The sequence below is a fragment of the Zeugodacus cucurbitae genome, chromosome 6 (assembly GCF_028554725.1).
Source record: "Zeugodacus cucurbitae isolate PBARC_wt_2022May chromosome 6, idZeuCucr1.2, whole genome shotgun sequence".
NCBI lineage: Eukaryota > Metazoa > Arthropoda > Insecta > Diptera > Tephritidae > Zeugodacus > Zeugodacus cucurbitae.
The window spans coordinates 28,747,166-28,774,273 of record NC_071671.1 but is presented as its reverse complement, the minus strand read 5'-3'; the positions used below and the strand labels follow the sequence as shown (position 1 = coordinate 28,774,273).

At 38.1% G+C, this 27,108-nt stretch overlaps 2 protein-coding genes across 4 annotated transcripts in view; one reads left to right on the top strand and one right to left on the bottom strand.

Moving 5' to 3' along the window:
- Positions 1-14,302, top strand: part of LOC114805243 (integrator complex subunit 1-like) — a 22,400-nt gene extending 8,098 nt beyond the window's left edge. The window contains exons 3-4 of one of the 3 annotated variants that reach the window (XR_008472067.1): positions 432-8,818; positions 8,888-14,302. Coding sequence is in view for 1 of the 3 variants with exons in the window: in XM_054235228.1 (XP_054091203.1) it covers positions 432-4,319 (3,888 nt within the window). In the remaining 2 variants the exon portion in view is untranslated. Of the gene's footprint in view, positions 1-431 lie in introns of all 3 variants that reach the window. The other 2 variants (XR_008472068.1, XM_054235228.1) reach the window with 2 other exon arrangements.
- Positions 14,069-27,108, bottom strand: LOC105219984 (ubiquitin carboxyl-terminal hydrolase calypso). Its single transcript, XM_011196352.3, has 2 exons — positions 25,760-27,108; positions 14,069-14,439 (listed from the first exon to the last, which is right to left on the bottom strand). Exons 1-2 carry the CDS (start codon positions 26,789-26,791, stop codon positions 14,182-14,184), a joined length of 1,290 nt encoding a protein of 429 aa, XP_011194654.1. The 5' UTR covers positions 26,792-27,108; the 3' UTR covers positions 14,069-14,181.

Below are 27,108 nucleotides of genomic sequence, written 5' to 3'. Positions count from 1 at the left end.
ATGTACCCAAAATGTATTAATTAGTTAATAGTGATTACAAAAGCAAGTAAATTTTGGATATTGTTAAAATTAATAAAAATGTTTATGTAAAAAAAAAAAAAAAAAATGGAGTACAATTCGTTTTTTTTTGTTGTGATCGCAATAGCAATAAAAAATCACAGTGATTTAAAAGTAGCAATCACTGAAATCACAGTGATTCAAAAATAGCAATATCGCTCATCACTACCTTGTATTAGGTTATATGTACATATGTGTATGTATGTGTTCTAAATGAAGATAGCTAGACCTAGAATCTTGAAATAAATATTTACAGTTTCTAATAATATTTAATAGCAATATTTACCTTGTTAAAATGCTTATGTAAAATGGTAATTTAATATCTCACCCATATTCCAATTAATTGTCTTCCGTCTTCTTTTTTCTTTTTATAGTTGGTTTCATTGGAAAAAGCACAGATACTTCAGTTGGAATCATATTTGGCGGCACAAACATCACAAGCTATTATAACTGAGGAAAACGCAATACTAATATCACAGTTAATGCTAATGGACCCAATGGGACCAGTTCGAAGAATTCCGCATAACATTTTGGAACAAGTGAAAGGACTAAATAAGAGTTTAAAATTGGGATACCTACTATGTCGCTGCCGTAGGCCCGATTTACTGCTTGACATAATTCAACGACAAGGTACAACGAAGTCTATGCCTTGGCTTTCAGATCTGGTACAGAGCAGTGAAGGTGACTTCAGTCACCTTCCGGTACAATGTTTATGTGAGTTCCTGTTATTTAATACCAATGCAATTAATGAAGAAAATACACGGGATGTAGAGTTGGTTTGTTATTTAAGGAATCTTGTAATGGAAGAGGAGTGTCAGAAAAGAACTGTCTGTGAAGTTTTAGATTACATTTTTCGCAGATTGTCTTCAACAGTTAAACAATCGCGCAACGCTGCAATTTGCGGTCTCAAAATAATTTTCAAAGATAACACTGATCAAAATGATTGGTTATTAAAATCAATTCCACAGATTCCATGTTTTAAAGATGCGCTATCTTTTATGATACCACAACTAAGATCTGCATGCCAAGTTGAAAATTCACCTCTATTGGTAATGTCTTATATCCAGTTTGTAGCTGCGCATACCATTAACGATGGAGTAATTGATATGCTCGACCATGTCATTGACATGGCCCAATTAATTGTAGAACGGAGTACTATGTTCCAACACATTATACCTGCGAATGGAGATCTATTACTGGGATATAATAACAGTAATTTCGCTGAATGTCAGTTTCAAACTTTGAAATGTCTCTTTGTTATGTTCAATAATTATATTATACGTCTGAGAGAACACAGAGAGCCATATGAATGGACTGAATATCCAGATTTACTTATGGTTCAATTCGAGGATGGAGCGCAATTGCCACTGCATTTGAACATAATTCATGCTTTCATAATCTTATTAACTCAATCCAGCAGTCAAATGCCTGAATCGCTTCCAATTCTGGATTACTGGTTTCCTCCAGGTCGAAGACCGCCATCTGGCTTCTTACCGAATATGCCACATGAAGCAGTGCAGTTATTACCTGATTGGCTTAAACTGAAAATGATTCGCTCTTCTGTTGATCGCTTGATTGAAGCTGCTCTCTTAGATCTTACTCCAGATCAAATTGTTCTGTTTGTTCAAAACTTCGGAACACCTGTGATTTCCATGTCAAAGTTATTAGCCTTATTGGACCATGCTGTGAATGAGGAACTAGAACTAGTGAAAAATGCAATTCTTAACAAAGCTTATTTAGCGCAGTTGATTGAAATTCAACAAAAACGAGGAGCTAAAAATGGTCACTTTACTGTGAAAGCTCTGGAATTATACTCTCATTCACAAACTGTCCCAGATAATCCCAAGCAAACTAATACAGCTTTAGGCATTCTAAACTTCGAGAAAAGCTTCCAACCTCTAGCACCTACTACATCTCATTATCGAGTAAATAAAGACATTGAAGACATAATCGGAGATTTATGGAAAACTTCGCAATATAATTACCAAAGCAGATGCCGATTTCGTAGGTTAGTTAATCATTTCCTTGATAGAGATTTATTTTCAATTAAAAATCGTAGAGAACTTATGACCAGTCATTTGAAAAAAGGTTGGGCATGCTTAATGCGAATTGTCGAGAGGTACAAGCGTTCAATTTCCCAACAAACAACATCGCAAATAAATCACACCTGCACACTTTTAAGAGTTCTTTTAAAACAAAAATTTATAACTTCGAATGAGTTCAATATTGTATTGGATAAACTGAAAGAATGTGAAGCCTTATGGGAAGTAGAAATTAATTCGAAGGGAAAGACTTACGTGTTCATAAAAAGTTTATTCAAAATAATAAAGAGGAGAGAGAATCAATTTTTTCCAACATCTTCAAAACCTTTCGGACTTATAAAACGTAAACAGACTTTAGATGACATTCAAATGTTATTTAGTTTGAAAAAAGAGAAAATATCAGAGGAAGTGGAATTTTTGTGCCATTGTGGATTAATTGTCGATCTGTTATGTGAAATTGATCCGGAGTTCACAAATTTACGTAAACAGAATCAGATTGGCCTCCTATTTACAAAAAACTGTGCAGATTTCCGTTTTCATATACTTTCTTTAATATGTCATCAAACGAGTTGGGATGCCGTACTTTTTACTTTGAAATTATTAATGCAAGGAATGCAACAAAATATTGATTGTAGTACCTCTCTTAACTTCATTGAAGCACTTCTTAATAATCCAAAACTTTGGCAAGGTCGAGACAAAAGTATATCTAAAACAAATTTTCCAGAAATAATGTTTTTATTAAATGAAGGCGAGACGAATGCTTTAATTGGGTTTATTATAAATGAGGCCGATTCAGATTCCCATTCTATTTTAGAAGTTAACGATTATAAAATTTGCTCACGCATTAGCCTCCTATTTAGAGTAACAAGAAAAAACCATAAAGATATTTCAAAATTGATAGAATATCTGTTCAGAAAATCGTGCCCACATTTGTTGAAGATAAAAATTATTCACCAAATGTATCTTTTGCATCCTTCCATTCGCTTTATGACAAGCAATTTAAAAGAACATGAAACGAAAATAAAAACTTTAAGAGGCTGCAAAGCTGATAAAGTATCAAATTATCTTATTACTTGTCTTGGAAATCTATTTCTCAGGAAGGATTTCGAAACACTTTCTAGTGACATTGAAATGTTAATAAGAAAATTTGCTGCGTCGCACCCTATCCTGTTCTTACGCCAATTAGGTGTTTTGTCATCTCTAATACAAGGCAGAGCTCAATTAGGTGTTCGCTTATTGCGCGAAGAATATCACTTTCATCGCTTTATTCAAATATTACGCGCACTTCAATTACTGCAGCCTATGTTATTTGATGACAGTTATAAAGCTGAATTTCAAGCGGCATTAGAGTGTTACTTTACATTTTTTAAGCATCACAGCTTTATTAAAGAGTCATATCACATATTAATAAAGTTTGTTGAACTACTACAAGCATACATCAATTCTAATCCCTCTAGTGCGCTGCTATATATTGAAAAATATGTCGGAATTTTAATGGAATTATCAGTAAAATTTAATTCCATAACATCATTGCAGCAACTTGTGCAAGGTATAGCACTTTTACAGCAAAAAGGTATATCAATAAATGAGTTAAACGATGACGAAAATAAGCAAGAATTCGAATTGGAAGAACTCGGAAATAATAACAATTTTATTTCAACAGATTGCGATACATCAGAAGCAAATTCTACAAATGTGTTCGAATCTAATAACAAAGGAGGAGTTCAATTTTCCATTTCTACACCATTTACAAAATCACTTACATTGTCTCAACATTTTACTGATCTTATAACTAAAATTAAAAACTCTAGTACGGAAGAAACTATATTAGGCCCTTTACAAGAAATAGAAAGCCTTACATCTAAACGATTTTCATACTTAAACGAAGTGTTTGATCGGCTTCTGGAACTAATATTTTCTCCTAGTGCACAGATTCGCTCCAATGCCTTTATACTTTTAGTTCGCCATTTGAAACATAACCCTGGTCGTTCTGACATTAATCGATGCACTCTTAATGCATATATTCAGTGCTTGAGGGATCATAATTCATCTGTGGCCACGACCGCTGTAGACAATTTAGTTGAAATGACACTCCTTTTGCAAGAGCATACTGTTGAAATACTTTCTGTGGCTTTCACTTTGGGAGTTAAATCACAATTAAATACAAGTATGCAGATAAAACGGGTTTTACAAACACTAATGTTACAACATGGGTATTAAATAAAGATTTTTTACTATAATAAGCGAATAGATTTGTACAAATTGGAATAAAATAGACTCATAAATAAATATGCCTCTTTACCAAAATTTTCAAAATTTAAGAATAGAAGAAGAGGTCTCTGAGAAGACTATTTATAAGTTTATGTCAATGTATAATTCATTAAAATAAAATTATTTTCATTAGATTAAAAAATAATAATAATTAATGTTCTCTCTGCTGTTCTATTTATGGTTTTGGTTGGAAGTAGAATCTGGTGAATTTTTTAGCACAGAAATCGCAAAATCGGTTTCTAATCATCTTCCCTTTATTTTGTATAAAAACAATTAAGGCTATATTTGTTTATTTACTAATGTTTGAATTCTCGGTACATGTTGAACTGGAATGTAATAACTTTATTCACTTATCGGTTGTTATATCTCAGTATTTAGTTGGAGATGAGGGCACTATTCTATATCTCGATTCGAAAGTAAATTTAATTTTTAGCACGGAGACATATTAAAAATATTTCCTTTGAATTTCTCCAAAATATTACCTATATTTTCGGTAAAAATTTTATTAGAATCGTTGAGGTCCTCAGGTTCCATATATGGGATCTTAAAAACTTATGGTCCGATTTCGGCGATATTTAGAAGGAAAGTTCTGTTCCGATATCTTCACTAGCGCTTAACTTATATATTGGAAAGTATACGATTCAGACTGACTTCACAGTTCTTGTATATAGGAAGTAGGCGTGGTTGTGAACCGATTTGGCCTATTTTCACAAAACATCATTGGAATGTCAGAAAAATATTGGTCGAGTAGTTTCGGAGATATGATTTTTGACCCATAGATGGACGGAGTTACGCCCATTTAAAGTTTTGTATACCAATATGTGTGTAGCTTTTCTGTACCATCTTTATAAAGAAATTTAAGGTTTTTGGAGTTTTTCCTTACTGAATTAATTCATTTTTTGAAGTTTTCAACATAACCTTGCATGGGAGGTAGGCGTGGTTATAATCCATCAAGTAATACGTGTATCAAGTTTCATCAAGATATCTTAAGTTACAGCTTACACAGCCGGACGGACGGACAGACAGACATTCAGATTTGAAAACGGAACGCTGCCACGCCCACAAAATGGCGAAAACCGAAAACACATAAAGTTCAATAACTAAGCCATAAAAAAAGCTATGGAAATTTGGTACAAAGGATCGCTCAGACGTTTCGGTCGCTTAAGGTTTTAATTACGTACTTGTTATACTCTCATAACGGTTGTTTGTAACACCCAAAACTAAACGAGTTAGATATAGGGTTATATGTATATACCAAAGTGATCAGGACGACGAGGCGAGTCAAAATCCGAATGTCTGTCTGCCCGTGCGTCCGTCTGTGCAAGCTGTAACTTGAGTAAAAATTAAGATATCTTGATGAAACTTGTTTCTTAGCATCATAGGAAGGTTGCTTTCGAAGATAGGCAATCTCGGACCACTGCCACGTCCACAAAATGGCGAAAACCGAAAACACATAAAGTGCCATAACCAAGCCACAAATAAAACTATGGAAATAAAATTTGGTACAAAGGATCGCACTATGAAGGGGCATATTTGGATGTATTTTTTTTTGGGGAAGTGGGCGTGGCCCCGCCCTCAAATAGGTTTTTTGTACATATCTCGCAAACCAATAAAGCTATATAAACCAAACTTTCTGCAGTCGGTTCTAAAAGTGCGTTAACTCACTAAAAAACACGTCAGAAACACTAAATTTTACAAAATGGAAAATGGGCGTGGAATCGCCTACTTATGGGTCAAAAACCATATCTCAGGAACTACTCGACAGATTTCAATGAAATTCGGTATATAATATCTTCTTGACACCCTGATGACACGTGTGGAAAAAAATGGATGAAATCGGTTCACAACTACGACAACTTCCCATTTAACTCAATTTTGAATTCCATCTGATTCCTTCACTTTATAAGATATACATAAGGAACCAATGAAGATAGCGATATAAAAGAGTACACAAATACTGTATATGACCCGTGATATCACTTGTGGAAAAAGTGTCGAAAGCGGACTATAACTTTTCAATGCCCCGTATATCGAATATGAAGAACTCAGTGACTTATGGTAATTTTTCAGCGAAAATATCGGTAAATCTCTCAGATATCTTAATTTAATTCGGAGGAAATATTTTTCTTCTAATAGTGTGTCTCTGTATCAGAAATGGTTATAATCAGGTCATAACTTCTCCCAGTTCTCATATAGCTAATTATAGGATTTTCAAAAATACGATGGGCTTAATAGCTTATAAATCGGGTAATATATGAAATATCTTAGCCAAATTAAATGAGCATATAATCTTAGATATAATGTATGTTGGTGATGAAAATGAGTTTAATCGGCTCAGGAATTACCTCAGCCCTCATGTCTATATGTGATTTTCGTTTTTCTATTGGACTTTATACCGAATACATGGGTCAAATTGTGTGTCATCTTAATAAAAATATAGCATAAATTGCGAGAGTATAAAATGTTCGGTTGCACCCGAACTTAGCCTTTCCTTACTTGTTTTATTTTAAAAATCTTCCACAGAAGGTCAACAAATTAATTTACACACACGTATATACATATTTACAATACCCCCTCTGCTCAGAATATATTGTTAGTTTCAGGAAAATAAACTGCACAGATAAATACCCGGTAGGAAAAATTAGCGAAGACCCATTAGGAAGTTTTTCGTTCCACGGAACTTTAAAATTTTTGCGAGCCGAACTCAAATATAATAGAAAAAATTGAAGATTTCAAGTTCTGTATTTCGGATTTATTCGAATACATCGACGAACATTACAACACCCATTAAGTACCTCTACGACTAAGGAGAGGCAAGGTTTACTGAGGGCGAAAAGTTCGATAGACCTACCGCGTTTTATCTTAGGCCAGAAGGATCTTGCGAGTTCGCATGTGTTGGTAACTGACCAGCGCCTACCCAGCTCAGCCGAAGCCATCTGTCCATTAGCAAAACGCTATAGGACAACGGTGCTCCCACATGCAGCCACTTCCGCTTGAAAAACGCTGCAATAATCGGATAGCCTGAAACTAAGGTTGATGCGAAGCTCCCGACAGTAAACTCCCCCACCAACTTTTCCCGCCAACTTCGACCCATCCGTGAAGAAGCTCACCGCGCCTCTCCTCCAACGACTCCTTTCCTCCCAAACGTCCATTGAAGGAATAAGAGCCGAGAAGTTATAGCAGGGCTATGCTCGGTGGCATGGAGATGATCCAATAAGCTCGGGATGAAGTCGAAGTGTGCGAGGATTCTTGAGTGCTCAGACACGCACTCGTCTATAAACCCGGATTCTCTAAGTCTAACCGCAGCTTTCGCGGCTAAGCACCTTCCTGCTATGTCCACGTGCTATTTGCAGTAAGGCGTTAAGTGCCAAGGTTGGTGTCGATCGGAGCGTGCCACTCATACTTACGAGAGCCGCTCGTTGAACAAGTTCTGCCCCTCCGGTATTTTGTACCGTCTTGTGAACAGAACCATTTCAGCTTTGCTTGGATTAACGGAATGGCCACATTCTGCAGCCCATTTCGTTACGACGCCGAGGTAACTTTGTGTAAGTTTATACACAGTACCTAAGAATTTCCCCTCAACTATGTGAGCTACGTCGTCAGCGTAGGCTACCACCCGGCAGCCCCTCTATGCAAGCTTCTCTAGCAGGTCGTTAACGACCATGATCCAGAGAAGAGGAGAGAGAACTCCTCCTTTGGGCGTTCCCCTGTTAACAGCACGGTGCACACGCGCGCTTCCCCAATCCGCCACGATAGTTCTATCGCAGAGAAGGCTGAAAACAAGATGCTTAAGGTTGGATTCAACCCCGAACCTATTCAGGGCTCCAATTACCGCTTCCGGCAGAACATTATTGAAAGCCCCCTCTATATCAAGAAGGTTCCCACGGCAAAGTTTTTGTGTCCACTTTCTATTACCGTCCTTGAGGTACCTCAAAAGGACGGGTTTCTTTGCGAGAATGTTCCTGAATCTAGAAGATTCTCGATTCCTAGTCTCGGACTTGTAAATCGCCCAGCCGCACGCAGACGAGCCTTATTGAATAACCTACTGCTAGATGCCCTAATTTCAGAGAGCTCCGAAGCCCACCAGAAGGGTTTCCCTCGTCTCGTCTGGGATCTCGTTTAACTACAACCAAAGGTCGAGAACTTCTGAAAGCTATACAAGTTATTGGATGCAATGTTATTTCGACAAGGAGACCCACTTATTGGGGGTAGGAGTGTTTCCCCTATTACAAGCAAAAAGATCTACATCTACGATGAATTTTACGATGTTGGATTTTAATCCGAGCTGCCCCAGATTTGATGTCGCGAGCTCGCGTCACAACAACATGGGGGGTGGTTACACCTAGTCCTCATGGGACATATAAGCTGATATCAGCCAAAGCCCTTCTTCACTACTCTCCAGCTTTGCAGTCACAACGTAATTAGGCAAAAGCAACACTTTTAGTTCGGTTCGTACTAGCATACATGCTCTGGTTCTACCTGATTCATTGACCGCTAGCTCTTCTTCCTCATTCCAGAAATGCGGTTACTGCTCAGCCACGGTTCCTGGATGATGACGACGTCGACTCCGTTCTGTTCAAGACGGAGTAATAGCTCTGCGGAAGCCGTCTTTGCATGTTGGATGTTAATCTGGAGAAACTTCATTCTCCGGACGCTTCTCCGAGAGCGCCAAGGGGCCTCCTGCTTGCCGCCGTATCGCTCCACAATATTAGTGGCTAGACGTCGGTTCGACTTCAATTTCCTAGCCGAAGTGTTTCGTTTTCTCTTCGGCCTTTTCATTCCTGTGGAAACTCCCATGAGGAGCCTCTGCTAGCGCTGGCGATTTCGCCAGAAAACTCAGCCCCGTTGTGGTCAGCAATTGGCAGGATTCCGCCGACACCCCCCGTCCGTCCGTCAGTGGTTTTTCCAGAGACAGATACCACGCTGGTCCTGTTAGACAACTTGGGAGGGGACGATTACCCAGCAAGTTCCCACCCGAGACCGGGATGGATCCAGGTGTCGGTTCAGACTTCCTTTCACCTTTCACCTTCCACTGTACTTTTGTCGTTTTTGTTTGTTGTATTGTTTTTGTTGTTGTTTTCAGTATTCATGTTAAATGGGTCCCCACTCAGAGGCGATATCCAAGCCCCGAGAGGTAGTCGCCTTTGATGGTCCCAAGGTTATCTTCTCAACCAACATCTACCACACCAACTGAATGGTAAATGGGGGAAACGTACTTCGAGGCCTGCCATGGATTTACGGGACGGAGGCGGTTGCGACATTAACCCGCCAGCCATTTCTGGTGTGTTACCACATCATACTCAGGAGACAGAATGCCGCACCCACCAGCCCAGGATTCAACCAATTCAAACCAGGTGTTCCTACTCATTGTAAGAATTCGGGCCTAGGTCGTAAGGTCAAGGGAGGTTGGTAAGGCCGTGAAGGCCTCATGTCATTTGGCGTTCCCCAGGGTGCACCGTTAGGAGGCGACCCGCACTACATCTCTATATATATATATATCAACCCAAAACTTAGCAACATGGAGAGATTCTTTCATCTTGTTCAAAAAACCCGAGTAGAAGCAAGAGACATAGTTAAAAACGGCCCTTTAATAAATGATGGTTTCGTGATGGTCTGGAGGGACCTAGTATTCTTCTTCTTGACTGGCGTAGACACCGCTTACGCGGTTATAGCCGACTCCCCAACAGCGCGCCACGCATCTCACCTTTTGGCGCCAATTGGTAATACCAAGTGAAGTGCCGTCTCATTGGATGTTGACATCGTCCACGCTTCTGCGCCATAAAGTAAGACGGGAATGATGAGGGACTTGTAGAGCTTGGTTTTTGTTCGTCGAGAGAGGACTTTACTTTTTACTTGCCTATTGAGTCCAAAGTAGCACGTGTTGGCAAGAGCGATTCTGCGTTGGATTTCAATCCTGGTCAGATGTAGATTTTCCAGGTCTAAAGCCACACTGATAAGGTCCAAATCAAAATCCTGGGTCGGGCAATGGAACATCTGTTCCATCGTCGTCGATTGGGGAATCGGGTCCGCCATCTCCTGGTGTTGTACTTTCACTGCCATTCAGCAGGTTGGAGAAGTGTTCCCTCCACAAACTCAGTATACTCTGGTCATCAACAACTAGATCACCTCTGGTGGTCCTACAGGAGTGTGCTCCGGTCTTGAAACCTTCAGTTAGTCGCCGGATCTTGTCGTAAAATTTTCAAGTATAACCCTTGTCCGCCATCTTGTTAAGCTCTTCAGGCTCATGCATTTCGGCCTCTTTCTTTTTTTGTCTGCAAATGCGTCTCGCTTCCCTCTTCTGCTCCCGGTATCTGCGAGACGATAATCCTCATCATACCAGTTGTTTTTTTTTAATTTCCGAATGCAAATAGTTTCGGTTGCAGCTGTACGTAAGGAGCTTGATATGCCGTCCCACAGTTCCCTTATACAGAGATGCTGATGAGTTCTCTCAAAAAGTAGGAGTGCAAGTCGAGTAGAAAACCGCTGTCGGTTGTGATTTCAGCTTCTCAATGTCGAACCTTCCTTATGTTTGTTGACGCTTTCTACACAGAAGCGGGTGCGTATCTTGGCTGCTAGAAGATAGTGGTCCGAGTCGATATTAGAACCTCGGAGCGTATGCACATCAAAAGCACTGAAGACATGTCGTCCATCTATCTCAACACGGTTCGATCTTATGCCGGAATCTAGCACTACAGACGACCAAATTTCAGGCCACGGCGAAGACGATCAGTCCCAGCACATTTGGCGATGAATTTTCCGACTGTTGTGCCAAAGACACCTTCTTTACCCACCCTAGCGTTGAAATCGACAAGCACGGTTTTGACATGGTGGCGGGGTCAGCGTTCATAGGCACGTTCTAAGCGTTCATAGAAAGTATCTGTGATCACTTCGTCCTTTCCTTCCGCCGAGGCGTAAGCGTAAATAAGCGATATGTTAAAGAACTTCGTTTTGATGCGGATTGTGGCTAGACGTTCAACTACCGGAGTGAATGCCAGGACTCGACGACGGAGTCTCTCTCCCACCACGAATCCCACACTGAATTTGCGCTCTTTTATATAACCGCTGTAGTAGATGTCACAAGGTCCCACCTTATTCCGTTCTTCGCATTTATTGGATGGCGAGGACATCAACTAGCTGGGCAGAGGCACCTTCTTAATTAAGGGTCCGCACATTCCAGGTGCATGCCCTTAAATCGTAGTCTTTAGTACGTTTGCAGTGGTCGTCATCAAAATTGAAGTTCCTTATCCGAGGCTGTTGCTTCCTTTTCATTGCGGGTGTTTTTTTATGTGGTGGGTCCTAAACCCCACGCACAACCGCATAAACGGGATTCGCCTTCTCACTTTAGCTTGCCTCCAAACGGATGTCTGTTGGCTACTCAGAGGATACTTGGTCTCACACCGGAAGTCGTGAACTGCTTGAGCCACATGCAAAATAATCCTTCCTGGCCACACCCAAGTGAATGAAAGTCAGAAACTTTCCTCACTTACGTGAACTTCTACATATGATTCCATAACAATATCTACAACAGTTATCAAAACTTGCGAACTCACCCTTCGATCATCAACAAAAAAGTAATTTCAATTAACAACCCACGAACTCATCTTAACAACTTTAATCGATTATTTACCCAATCACCTACTCGACTCAACAATTGTCGATGCAAAATTCGGTTTTAGTTTAGCGGACCCATACTTCTATAAGCGTCGACATCATTATTGGAAGTGATTTGTATCCACAAATAGTACTCAGTGGAGTACAAAGAAATGTTTTTGGGACACTAATAGCCCAAGAAACAGAATTCTGCTAGATTCTGTTTGGACCTACTCCTTCAAAACCCATCTCACCCTCAATAAAGTCATTCTTAAACAAAATGACACGAACACTTTGAAAAGCCGCTCTTCTGGCAAAATTTAGTGTATGCGACCCTACGCAATCAACTTTGTAAGGACTCTACCATTGCAAGCCCCTCACGCACAACCCTTGTGCCCCAATGAGGATATTCCAATGCATATAAAATCACAAGACCCATACACAACGTTGGAAATAACTCTCGACGATTACAAAACGACCCATTCGAAGCTAAATATTTAACCCGAAGAAAGTTCTTCCAAGAGGTGTATGACTTTTGACCCAAAGAACGAACACATCCAGGAAATGTTCTATTTGACTCTAGACCCTTTAATCGACACCAATGGAAACATGCGAGTTAATGGTCGGTTGAGCTATTCAATCCCACTATCACATAACCCATGTCTCACGACTCATACGGATGGAAATTTGAATACCGAGACCCACATCAAGTCCACCAACCATCACTGCAAAAGTTACGTATGACACAAGAAAAGTGAAATACAAAACAGACAAAGACACCGTGATCGCACAAAACCCCGCACGGTTGGACAATAACCGGTGCTTGTGCGATTTAGACCCCAAGGACAATCACTCACTAACCCATATAAGAACCTTTAACTAATAATTTTTATTCGCAGACCCTGCAAGGTCTAAACTCGTATAAATACGAATTAGAGGACAATACAGAAATGCAATAACGAAAATGCAACAAGAATAACAATACAAGGAGAAAGAAGGAAGTGAGTAAACACGGACGGACAGAAAGCGCCAAACCGGATCACCTCAGGAAACCAACAACCACAACAGAGGATCATCAAATCATCGCGGGATTACCCACCCATACAAAAGGTTATATTTATAATCATTGTATATAATTAATCCATTGTATGATCTACTAATCAACATACATTTAAACCCACTCATTTATATAACAAACACACCCCCCTGCTGTAATAGGAGTTTGCCCCCAACAACTGCGACTCCTACAATGCAACCGCAACGGACTCCAGAGCATCAATGCAAGAGATAATACCAGATCATGTCAGGTTATAGCTATCCGGCGATGTCGACCTCGAAATATTTAATATATTTGTACATCCCCCAGTTACTTGTTGAACAACAGTATATAGCCCGAATATTAGAGCGCTACTTCGTTTCAGCAAACGACCGCGACAAAACGGACGAAAGGATCGAGTTGAAATTCAATTTGATGGACCTGCCTCCTTGGACCGGAGAGGTGCGCAATCTATTTTAGGCTAAAAATGGCCTAGGCGGAATTACAATCTAATGTTAAAGGACTTATGTTGACGGGAGTAGAATTTTTCAAAAAGCTAACCACTCTTTAAATACCCGAAATGGGGAAAATCGGAAGAATGTTCCCACTGCTGAAATCGGGGAAACCCGCCAACTCAGCGGTGTCCTGTAGTGAAGACACTTAAGGCCTTGTTACCACCGACCTTCACATATCACCTCAACCTAGCGGAACATCAAACACGGTTAAAAGCCTTTGACACGGTCAACCTCACAACTTTACCAAAAAAACATCGAGCAAACAATACTTTCTCCGAGGCTTAAAAGCTACATGAGCGGTCGGCAATTTTCCGTATTATTTCGACAGGACAGCGTTCTCTCCCTGCTACTATTTAATTTCTATATTTCCAAGCTCGCTCAAACACCAGAGTGAATTTTAGAAGAGGAAGATACCTACGTGCCAGAATACCGCACTCAGTCACAGGATGTCTGGTGAAGCACACCTACATAATACTAACTGCAAAGGATCATAACGAACTGCTGACCAAGCGTTTCTACTGGATGAAAAAAGTGATAATTATTAATAAAAGTCAAAATGGACAAAAGTAAAGTAATATTTATTTGTAATATTTCAATTAATTTATATATTGACATTTTACCGATTATTTTAAATGTATGCTGTTAGTAGTTTTTCTGATCAGTTTAAAGATTATTTTCTTTTTTTACATTTATTACGTCCTTTACGCCTTCGGCCAGAATTTTTAGAAGTTTTGCAGTTTTTTGGTTTTTGTGGTGTAACAGTTTGAGTTGATCCCTTCGCTATACGATTTCCACCAAGTCCACCAATTTTTTTTGAGGGCAGTAAATGCTGGCTGACTAGTTCTCCCAGCACACCTTGATGAGCTAGCATCGACAGAAAAGTGCATATGAACTCGTCGTAATTGTGAGTTCTTCGGCAGTCATCTACCTACAAATAAAAAATATATGTTTATATGTATGTAGATTTAGAATAATATTACAAAAATTAAAGTAACCAATAATAATAATAGTTTTTGATATTGGACCAAATCATTTGTTCGCAAGTTTGAGTCATAAGTAAAAAAACGTATAAACCCAGTTTTTTTAAGTTAACCTCCAAAATCGAATATTCGCACTCCAATCTTGAAATTGATCTACTGGAAATGCTATTATTGATTATAAGTGTTGTATGCATGTAATTTTTTTTAGAGCTACTGAACCGGCGATTGAGCGGCGCTGTAACAAGGCGATCAAAAGTTTGATCAGCTAAGCAAAAGAGATGCCCTAAAATTATGCAATATGTAACTAAGAGTTTCAATAATGGATGGTGTAATTATACACTCGCAACAAAGTTGATAAGAGAGTATAATAGTTTTGTTCACATAACGGTTGTTTGTAACACCTAAAAGTCATATATACCAATGTGATCAGGGTGAGGAGTAGATTTGAAATCCGGATGTCTGTCCGTCCGTCCGTCTGTGCACGTGATAACTTGAGTAAAAATTGAGATATCCTAATGAAACTAGGTACACATATTCCTTGGCACCATGAGACGGTTGGTATTGAAAATGAGCGAAATCGGACCACTGTCACGCCTTCAAAATGAAAACCGAAAACACATAAAGTGTCATAACTAAGCTGTGAATGAAGTTATAAAAGTAAAATTTGGTACGAAGGATCGCACTAGGAAGGGCCATATTTGGGGAAGTAGGCGTGGCCCCGCCCTCAAATAGGTTTTTTGTATACATCTCGTAAACCAATAAAACTATATAACCAAACTTTATGCAGTTGAAAATTAGTAAAAGTTCGTTAACTCAGTAACAGAGAGCTGCAACGGGTATACCATTTTCGTGCACACTCGAATGTCCAGTCTGATTTTGTTTGATCATACTTTTCAGTATGAATATATGTATTGACCGCTAGAAGACATGTTCAAAACGAACGAGCCTTTCGCGACACTCGAACCACAAGCATATATGCTTGTTTCAACAGAAGTGCTGAACACAAAGACGACGACACGACACGACGTAGCAACGGCTGATCACAAATGTCGCTTTAAAGCCAGCGTCTTAAACATTTTGAAGACGGCAGCGATATATCAAACAGCAATTTCATTGTTGCCGTACTAAAATCTTTCACTTCAATAAAATTTACATATTTAGTTTAAAGTGAAATTATTTACGCAAAAAATGTAAAAATAGTCGATTTATTTGTTTTAAATAATCGATTGGTATTATTGATATATTAAAGCTACTTTTCGCTTCTGCAGGCAAAATAACGTCATACTTGTCGCTTGTCGTCTTCTATGTGTTTAGCACAAGAGTGCTGAGTGACACTCGTTTGTGAACGAGCTGGAACTCTAACCCGATCGTATTGAATGTGATCGAGTCACACACGAGTGTGCACAAAATTTGACAATATGTATGTATGTATGTAATTGGCAGTCATGCTATTATTGCGTAGTGATTGTCAACGATTAGTGGTTTTGTTTGTTTTGTTTACTTTTTATAATTCATAATGACAACGATAGAAAATTCGGGTTGTGAGAATATTTCCAATGGCACAAACATCTTGTCTGGTGTACACCTGAAATTTATGATTTAAAAAAATTAAAATATTTAAGTGCAATGAAATGTTTGGTTTTATTTATGATTTGTTAATTAATAAATAAATAAGTTTTGAGAGAATTATATTCTTAAATTGAATTATTCTTTTTTAATATGTACTATGTACGTCTAATATTCAAATTATTCAACCAAAAAAGCTAAGACAGAACGCGACATCCCGACACCAACATACATACATACATATGTGTGTACGTATGTTTATATATTATTTTTTGGTCTTCGAGTGCCACTCGAGTGTGTTGATCACAATCAACGTGCACGTGTAATAACGAAAATATAATATACACAAAATCCGAGTTTGCTGCTTGAACTCGAAGATAGGAGCGTCGTGATTTTTCGTTTGCGTTATTTTCGCTTCGGATTCCAAACTCGATCGAACACATGTTTGAAGAGTGTTACGACACACTCGTACCGAATTTAAGCTAGTGTGATTGAACAGACTCGAACATACCCGAAGCTGCTCTCTGCTCAGTAACGAAAAACGTCAGAAACATTAAATTTTACAGAAGAAATAGCAGAAAGAAGTTGCACTCAGATTTTTTTACAAAATGGCAAATGGGCGTGGCATCGCCCACTTATGGGTCAAAAAACATACCTCAGGAACTACTCGACAGATTTCAATAAAATTCGGTATATAATATTTTATTCACACCCTGATGTCACGTGTGGAAAATGGATGAAATCGGTTCACAACCACGACGACTTCCCATACATATATTTAACTCAATTTTGCAGTCCATCTTATTCCTTCACTTTATAATATATACATAAGGAATCAATGAAAATAGCGGAATTAAACTTTACACACATACTTTAATGGAGGTGTGGCAATACTTGTGGAAAAATTGTCGAAATCGGACTATAACTTTTCAATGCCCCGGATATCGAATACAAAGAACTCAGTGCCTATGAGAAATTTTTCAATTTAATTCAGAGGAAATCTTTGTCTTCTAATAGTGTGTCTCTGTACCAGAATTGATTAAAATCGGGTCATAACTTTCCCCAGCTCCCATAAACCTAATATTAGGGGTTTCAAACTTCCTATGGACTTTATACTATATGTGTATATGCCGAATATGTGAGTCGAATTGCGCGTTATCTTAATAAAAATATAGCAATAAATTGCGAGAGTATAAAATGTTCGGTTGCACCCGAACTTAGCCTTTCCTTACTTGTTTTAAATATATGCATACCCAGCAAATCACTGACACCATTGTTTTAACGGCCAGCCCTGCTGGAACGGAAAGAATAAGTAAAAGGGAAGAAGCACTTTATGGTTTGATGCTTATTACGTTTATAATCTTCCTTGCTTACCACAGTAGAGCTAATATCGAAATGTCAATATACGAGCAATGTATCATGTTCTGTAGGGCATCCGCTATATTTGGTACATTGCATCATATTTTGAAACGCATTAACTCGGTAGGCGATGGTACAGTGGTACAGAAAATGATGAAGTCTATTTGTATTTTCTTATTTTTGATTAATTTTTCGAATTTGAAGCTACTTATTTCTTAAACTAATTATGATTTTGAGGATTTAAAAGTGAGATAAAGTGCATTTTATTAGTTATTTGAATGGAAATCAAATTTATTTTTAAAATTAGTCAGGTGATGAGGGCTCTTTATCCCCAAAGAGATAGTATCGCGTCCATCAGCTCTGGAACACAATTAAGGTCTCTTAGATAGTACCCTGACAAATTCCAGGATGGTACTAGGATTAAGGGAGACGATCCTCTGTTAGGATGGTATATCCTAAAATTCTGCACCTGCTCCTATGTAGCACAACACATTCCAATAGTATGTGTAAGGGAGTTTCATCCTCCATGTCACAGAAGCGGCAGGTCCGCGACGAGACCAAGCCCAGATTATTAAAGTGTTTCCTGAGCTTGCAATGGCTATTGAGAGGTTTATTAAGCACTTAAAACGCGACGGGTTAGATGGTATATTGTGATGGTAGGAGAGATCCCAATTGACCTTAGTTCGCAGAGCGTTCCTCAAATCGTACTCTAAACTAATCTAACTAAAGCAAGTAACGAAGGGTGTAACCGAACATTTTATACTCGCAATTTATTTTTTTAATTTTATTAATATAACACACAATTTGACCCTCGTATTCTTCATATATATGGTGCAAAGTCCATTGAAAATTGGAAACCCTAATATTAGGTATATGGGAGCTAGGTAAAGTTATGACCCGATTTCACTCAGTTTTGGCACGGAGTCATATTCGGCCCTATTCCAGTTGTCGTTGTCGTTTTAATAGTCGTTTCTAAGTCGTTGTCGTTCTTATCGTCGTTTCGTTCCTAAATTGGTATTCTTGAAGTATATCGTAACGCCTAAGAAAAGTTATCGAAATTTGTCTACATATTTTATATAGTATACTTTAAGGAGCTCTTTTCCCATATAAAAATTTCTTTCTTATGCAACGAGACACATTTTTAAAGCAGTCCTTAATGGATTTTATGCTATTCTATATTGACTCTAAACAACGTTATCACTTTAATTATTTTACTTAAGTACAACAATGTTAGTCTTCCATCTTTATTCGATTTTTTAAAAGAAGTAGTGGTGACATCTGCGTCCTCCAAACTTTTTTCTAAAATATGTTATACTTCCAGCGTCTCATGCTCCTTGCTTCTGGCTAATCCGACTACTCTAACTAGTGGTCCAGCCAAAGGAGACATGGGTATCTGTTTATTAACTCCTCCTCTTGTTGGAGTACTATTTTTTTCTTCGTTTTGAATTTTAAGATCTTTCATATCTTAAATATATTCTTAAATATTAAAAATGCAGTTTTATTAATGTCAACAATTTCCGACGAGAGATGGCGGTGGAATGGATTTATTTATTTATTTTTTTTTTTGTAAATATCCCTCCCAAAAAATCGAAATTTAAAGGATTTATCCCTTTTTTAAAGTCTTTGGCATATGCAGGATATTTTTCCATTTCAGAAATTAAAATTTCAAACTGTTTCCGATTTGGAATTTTCAAATTCACTTCAAATATTCCTTCAAACAACCGCGTCGTTTCTATGTCGCTCACAATTATAGCAACGACAAAAAACGACTGTTTCTATGTCGTTTCTATAGTCGTTTCAAATTGGGGAATCTCAATTTATTTTCGATAAATGTCGTTAACGCCAACAGGAATACCAAATAGGCGTTCTTAAGTCGTTTTAAAACGATAACGACAACGGGAATAGGGGCGATTATTAGAAAAAAAAATATTCTCGCTGAATTTCTTCAAAATATCTGAGACTTACTTATACTTTCATTAAAAAATGTATTAGAAGCACTGAGATCCTCATGTTCGATATATGGGGCCTTAAAAACTTATGGTCGATTTTTAGAAGGCCGATTCCACACTATGAATGCAGTATTTTTGCAAAGTTCTGTTCCGATATCTTCACTAGTGCTTACTTTATATACTGAAAAGTAAATGATTCAGATCGGTTTCACAGTTCTGGTATATAGGAAGTAGGCGTGGTTGTGAACCGATTTGGCATATTTTCAAAACATATCATTGGGATGCCAGGAAAATACTACGAAGCGAATTTCACTGAAATTTGTCGGGTATATGGTTTTTGATCCATAAGGGGGCGGTGCCACGCCCACCTAAAAATTTGCATACCAATTTGAGTGCCTTCTTTGTTATGAAATTTAACGTTTCTAGTGTGTTTCCTTACCGAATTAAAGCATTTTTAGTAGTTTTCAACATAACCTCTATATGGGAGGTGGGCGTGCTTATAAACTCATTTCCTCCATTTTTTCGTAGCTTTCGTAGTATACGAGTTTTATACAAAAAACTTAGTAGTGAGTGGAGCCACGGCCACTTCCCCAAAAAAAATTGCAACCAAATATGCCCCTTCACAGTGCGATCCTTTGTTCCAAATTTTTAATAGCTTTATTTATGGCTTAGTTATGGCACTTTGTGTTTTCGGGTTTCGCCATTTTGTGGGCGTGGCAGTACACAGTGGTTCGGCTTGTATGAAGGCGCGGTCATAAAGATATCGCGGTCATAAAGATATCGCGTATCAAAAATACTTCTCATGGTCATGGTCGGAGCGTCAAAACTTTCAGTAAGGCTTTGTAAAAATATTTAAGAAAGGGATAAACAAGCTGAACATGATTTGTCGTTATAGTTTCCCCCATCCAACCCCCACATTCAACCAATAAGAATAATATCATATAAAAAAATCATGTAGGAAAAAAGCAAATGATCAACCAATTTAATACAGTTCATTTTTTCACTGCCATTCAACAGGCATTATAATTAGAACAAATTATGATAATGTCTCCTCTAGTAAACAGTACACAGATTGAAATAACGACGATTTATCCTTTTTTCCAAGCTTTCTTTGCCCAATTATGATGAGTTTGATGTTAAAAATAGTTAATCCAAAGGGCATTATTATTTTGACGATTGCAAATACATCCGCACCTTTCCGCACCTAACCTTAACACCTTTATTACCTTAAGACTCTGCTAAATACTATATAAAATATAATTAAAGGGGGATCGCGGGGAACACAAATAAAACTTTATGTAAACAAAAAGAAGACGTACAAAAAAAAGTCCAAAAAAAAGGTGAAATAAACACTGAAATAAACTAAAAACACAAATCACGCTAGTCTTAATTAATTTCACAAGTTAAAATATATACCTTTAACTTCAAAATCCAATAAAAATAATCTTGATTCGTTAGCCTGATTAATTACCTGAACAAATTGAAGTTCGTTGTTGCTCCGATATTTAAAAAAAAAATGTTTGATGTGCTTTAAAAAATACAAGTATTCATGCGTTCAACTCTATTTTTAGAAAGTACCTTTGGGTTTTTAGGAAAACCCAGTTTGCAAATAACAAGTTTGGACAATTTAGAGGACATCTGTATACATTTTGATAAAAAAAACGTTACATGGATTTTTTGATTTTTGGCCTATGGCGGAACCAATGTGCAGTGGTGCAATTTCGCCCCACCTTCCAATGGTGCCAAGAAACACGTGTACTAAGTTTCATCAAGATATCTTAATTTTTACTCAAGTTACAGCTTGCACAGACGGACGGACGGACAGACAGACATACGGATTTGGACTCCACTCGTCACCCTGATCACTTTGGTATATATAACTCTATATCTAACTCGTTTAGTTTTAGGTGTTACATACAACCGGTATGTGAACAAAACTATTATATTCTCGTAGCAACTTTGTTGCGAGAGTATAAAAATACACTTTTGGACGCAACTCAAAAGCTTAATTAGTTTAAGAGATAAGTAACTTCAAAGTCAAAACATTTCCCTATACAAGTTTTTATGTCGTTCACTGTATGTATTAATGTGGTGGCGAAGTGGTCCTCTGTTCGCAGGGTACTCGTCAAGATGTGTTTCACCATAGTTTAACGTCAGCGGACTCGAATCGTGTTAATTTCCATGTTGATGAATGTAAGCTTACAGATTCGCTTATATACAATGCGCAAACGACTCTATTTATAATTTCGTTTGTATTACATATAAAAATACATAGGATATCAGAATATAAAGTGTCTGTGTTGAAATTGAGTACGAACATATTATTAATATAAAACCCTTAATTTTTTCAATAACGATAATAAAACTAAAATAGCTCGAAAATTCGTTGTTCAAAACGAGTAGTCTGGTTTAAAAAAGTATCTGAAACATAGGTAAATAGGTAAAATTATTTATAGATACAAAGAAATGGGATCCATTATTTGGTCGAAAAGTCCATTATATATAACATTGCCTTACAGATACGTGGCATAGAGTTGACTAGGCCTTCATAACGGGGTTTAGGTATTTCTTCCCAAGAATCCCTCACTATTACCCAAAGTTCGCGATTATTGCTTTTCTAAATATCACCCATAGGTTAACTAAGGAATTGAAGTCGGACCACTGCGCAGGCCAAGGCATGACGTTAATCCCTTGGTTAGCCGACTTGTATGTTTCTGGTCATAATCCTGCTGGAAGACCAAGTCTAGGGTAGTATTCAGTATTCGGTGGACGATGCACATACTGTCGTAAACTGTATCTCCAAAAAGAACGACTTTACTTCCATCTGTCCATAATATATTTCGTACATATTCCAATTTCAATGATAAGACTCTCACACACGCACTATTATTATTTTGAACACAACTGTATGTATGTAAGTATAAAATACACGCGTCCTTCGCTGATAAGTGATAATACCATTAGTTGGATGTTTAAAGCAGTGGTCGGAACTGCTTGGCACAATTGTCCCGACTTCACATTACTCGTACGCTTACGCTCTATCATTCAGTCGTTGTCGTGGCACTTTGCATAAGTGCCCTGCGCGAAATGGTTTAGTGTGATGATTGTTGTTGAATGTTATGTATTACATTTAAGGTTTTAAGCTGTTTAAAGTCACTAAAGTTAAGGCTTTTACGATCTACTATATTTGTTTTAATAATAAAATAACTAAAATGAAGAAATGAGCACAAAAATGCATGTTTTATGACAAAATGGAAAACATTCCCAAAATGTAAAGTTCCAGAGTTCTCACTGGGTATCTTTTCTTTCGTGCTCACCTACACAGTCACAATTCATCTCGTGCCGACCATTGGTTTAAAGACACACGTACATAAAAATGTAGATATATGTATTATATATAAAAAATTTAATTGCTGAAAGATGTAATTTATATTAATACAAATAGAATATGATATTTATTTAAATATTAATATTATTAAGAATAACTTTTAAGCAAGTAAATCAAAATAATATGACATATTAAAAAAAATTAAAGTAAATCCATATGTACTGTGTTATCAATTGTACAATTCATTAATACTCGGATAATTAATATCATATCAGCAGATTGCATATAAAAAGATATCATGAGGATCGATGTACAAGTCTGAGAATATTTTTCATTTACTGCTCAGCTCTGTAAACACGGCACTGTTAAAATTTCTTATTCCCCACAGCCAGGCGAAACACTCTCGTCGTGACAATTCACACGCTAGTGAGCAACCTTATCCTTATCTATATTATACGTTCTCTGTGGAGCGTTGGTCCATCTTTTAAATTTTTACTGCGCAACACAATCATAAGTGCATTTCATTGATGTGATGTTTCGGAGTATTGAGGTTTGATATACGGAACTGACGGTAGCAGGAACAGTAGTAGCCTGTGAGTTGTGATGTGATCGAATCGGACTGGTGACGCTCCCTAGATCTTTGTGAAATCCTTTGTTGGCCAAACATTAAGTGTTGTGACGCAGTTTGCGAATTCGGTGCTAATTACACTGCCATAAAAACAGTGGGATCAGTAATGAGTTTGTAGAATGAAGTCGCATAACTTGTTGTCCACACAGAACGTGTCTTAAGGCTTGAATAGGACTTAATGTCGCTACATCCATTGCATATATTGCACCTAACCGAGGAAGAATTTGGTTGGGTCTTTTGCCGTAAACACAGCAAAAATATTTCCGCGGACCTGGGTTGGACCCAATGCCAGAACGGATCAGAAGGATAAAGAAGAAATCAACTAGATGCTACTTAGTAAGCATGTTATATCACCGAAAGAACTCCCACTGCAGCCGTTTCTATGTAACCGGAGTTGACCCGGATTTTATCCGGTCAAGGGCTGCCCTTTCGACGATCTAACCCTGTTAGGATCGGTAGGTTTTAAATCTAGTTGTAAGTCATGCCCCATGCTGTAATAGGAGTCTGCCCCCGCAACCAACAACATCGGAGTCGCCAAACAACACGCTTTGCAGCAGGGTTGCTCCACATCCTCTTACTCCGGGCTGGCATCGAGTCCAACCCAGGGCCTGAGGTATTTTTCTGCAGCGTATGCGCTAAAAGGCTCCATCCAAATGTCGCCCCATGCTGTCAACGCAATACTGCGACTGTTGCCTCTACGACAGTGCAACTTGCACCTAGTTTGCGTAACGCGCCGCCACCCCCAGGGTTTGGCCAACTTAGGGCCCCTATGGCGCTGAGGAGCTCAACTAGACAGCATGACTCCTAGTCTGACCAATCCCACCCCCCACCCCCCAACCTTCATCCCGCTCCAATCCTCGTGCGAGGACCTCAAGGCAACTCCTGGTCCCTCGCACAGTCTGTTCCGCGTGTAAGACCGTAATACGTAGAAACGTGACCTCATTCACAAGCAATTCCTGCATTGGATGGTGTCATTTTCTGACGTGTTCCGGCCTGCGCACCACACGTAAGTGGAGTGTATCGTAAGTTGCCTCATGCTGTAATAGGGGTCTGCCCTCGCAAACAACAACATCGGAGTCGCCAAACAACACCGAGGTGCGACATTTTCCTTTGCGGATAACACAGCTGCAACAATTTCCACCTGTACGTCACTCCCTCACTCCCAGGGTCACCACGATACATCCGACTCTTACAATTTAACTGCAACGGACTCCAGAGCAAGATCGAGGAGATAGTTGATTTTATAAGTTGGGAAGGCGTATCAATAGCTGCGGTCCAAGGAACCAAGTTAAACAGGCACTCAGATATTCTGAGTTGTGCAGGTTTCAACGTTTTACGTAAAGATCGCGAGCGAGATAGTGGTGGAGGCCTAGCATTCATACTACACAACACCAACTCATCGAAGGGGACATCGACCGCAGGGACGCTATCCTAGAATGTCAAGGTATAGCTGTCCGGTCAGGCGATGTCGAGCTCGAAACATTTAATTTTCCGGAATTTCCCGGCTGAAGCGGCAGTTTTAGCAAATGAGCGTGACATCTTACGCCAGGTCGATCCCTGTGATCCCAACATCAGGGATCTCAATTTGGAGATTCGACAACTGGTAAACAACTATAAGCGGACGAAATCGGTGGAGCACTTGAAGTCCTGCAATCTTTCCACTGGTGTGAGCAATCTCTGGTCAACTGTCAAATTCTCATGACGTCAGGCACTGGCATCGATGATATGTGTTCGAAAGTGAACAGTTACCTCCCCGAACTTTCTCGCTTCTTCTCTGCAAGGAGCCTGGCACTCGCACCCACTAAATCCACAAAATTAACTTGATACGTATATATTTACATACCATACCATATTCACAACCTCTACGAACTCTACTTGAAAGATTAGTTGATTTTTTGTAAAACATATCCTAGACTTTCGAGGACAAAGTGCCATGGTTGGAAAGAGGAGATTCTCTAGATTAAGAATATGTATACATATAACTGCAGCTGCGCCAACACTGATTACTTGTTAACCTGCAGCCCTTTTTGTTATTGTTGAAACGAAGATTTGTGTAAAATGATAAATATGTATTTACAGCTATTTTCGCGATAATTTTTATAAAATAAATATGGAGAAACAATGTGCTGAAGTGTAAGTGTATAATAAGTGCAAACTATTAATAAAATATAAAATATATATCTAGAAAATTTATGATAAAAGTTGTACTTTTTTCAACTTTAAGTGCGAATATCTCGAAAACTATAAGTGAGCCGATTATCACCGAAAGCCTGGGATAGTATACTAAAGTCGATTTTCTTAAATAAATACTAAAATTGACTGAAACCGTTATGATTATCCATATTAAGACACGTTTAGGTGTTTAGTTGTCAAATCGTTAATAATTGAATAATTTTACCAATAGAATAATACAGCGATCAAAAATATTTATAGCTTACCTTAAACATATACCTTTTATCATTTTCATCATTTAGTTGTTGTTCGCTGATAGCAATCTCAGCATCGAGATTTTTCAATAAAGATTGTAAATCTCTTATAGTAAATGCATTCGACTCTAACACAGGGGATGGTGGTGAACTTATTTTATATTCAGCAGTTCCAGGGGATTCAATATCAAGATGCAGAGTATTTACACATTCCGGATCACTAGCTTTCAAAAGTTTTTGTAATGTTCCAGAAACAATAGCTTGATTTGTTCGCAACATTTTTAACTTATGTGTAATTGCTATACGTCGGTCAGGTACCACAGCCATTAAATTAAATCGTATATCTTGTTCTCCAGTAGCAATACCTAATCGATCAGCCATAATACAACGAAATTTATCTGTCCAATCTTCGTTATCTTTCCATGGTCCGTGATCAATAGGAAATGGTTTCAATCCATCTAATTCAAATAAGTGACCACTAATTGGAACATAGCTAACGAAGTGAAATGCTTCACCTGTAAAACGTCCGGTAGATACGCCTGATACAGAACTTCTGTCCAATCGACGTTTTGCTTGAGGCATTGCATGTGAATTATGAGCACAAGCTAATTCAGGAGTATTACCAATAGCCCATCCTTTATTTTCAGGACACATGCCTTTAGTATGAGCTTTTAAACGACTTAAAGTTGTTCCAAGATGTAAGTCAGCGTCGTTACTATTTAAGAGAACAGATAATAAGGCATGTGTCGCACAACTGTTTGGAACCACCTGCTGCGCAAAGAAAATACTCGACACTTCTTCTTCGTCCTTTACAAATATTTCAGCGGATGCTTCTACTATTTTTCTTCTAGCACGTCTTTCTTCCATCCATCGAAATAAAAATATGAAGCCATAAACCGGGCCATCGATTGGTTTATGTAGGTCATAAACCTCTTCCACTTGGACATTTTTGACTCCAAAATCCTCCAAAAGCAATGTAAATAATCCTGGGTCGGATTCTAATTCCAGCCAACCATCTGTTAATCGATTTATATCCACCGGCATTGTTGAAATCAATTTATTAATCTGAATAAAAATATACCCACAAGTATAAATCAAGGACTATTTATTTAAGTCGCAATACTCCTTCATCTTTACTGTCCACTAAGGTAAGAACCATATTATTTTTTAAATTTTGTTTTAATATTTCAATTCCTTAGTATAATTAACACATCCAAAAATATTACGAGATAAATTCTCAGATTTCTAAAATGATATGTATATTTTCTTATGTGTACCAAACAATTTGCAATATAACATACTGTCTCCGAAGACAACATATACCATCTTGATAACTTTGTGACCAGCAATATATCAAACGG

Bases quoted from the DNA above. Each gene is read 5' to 3' on its own strand.
- LOC105219984 (XM_011196352.3), bottom strand. From the start codon at position 26,791: ATGCCGGTGGATATAAATCGATTAACAGATGGTTGGCTGGAATTAGAA. The intron at 14,440-25,759 runs GTAAGCTATAAA...TTTTATTTGTAG, and splicing joins ATAAAAGGTATATGTTTAAG to GTAGATGACTGCCGAAGAAC.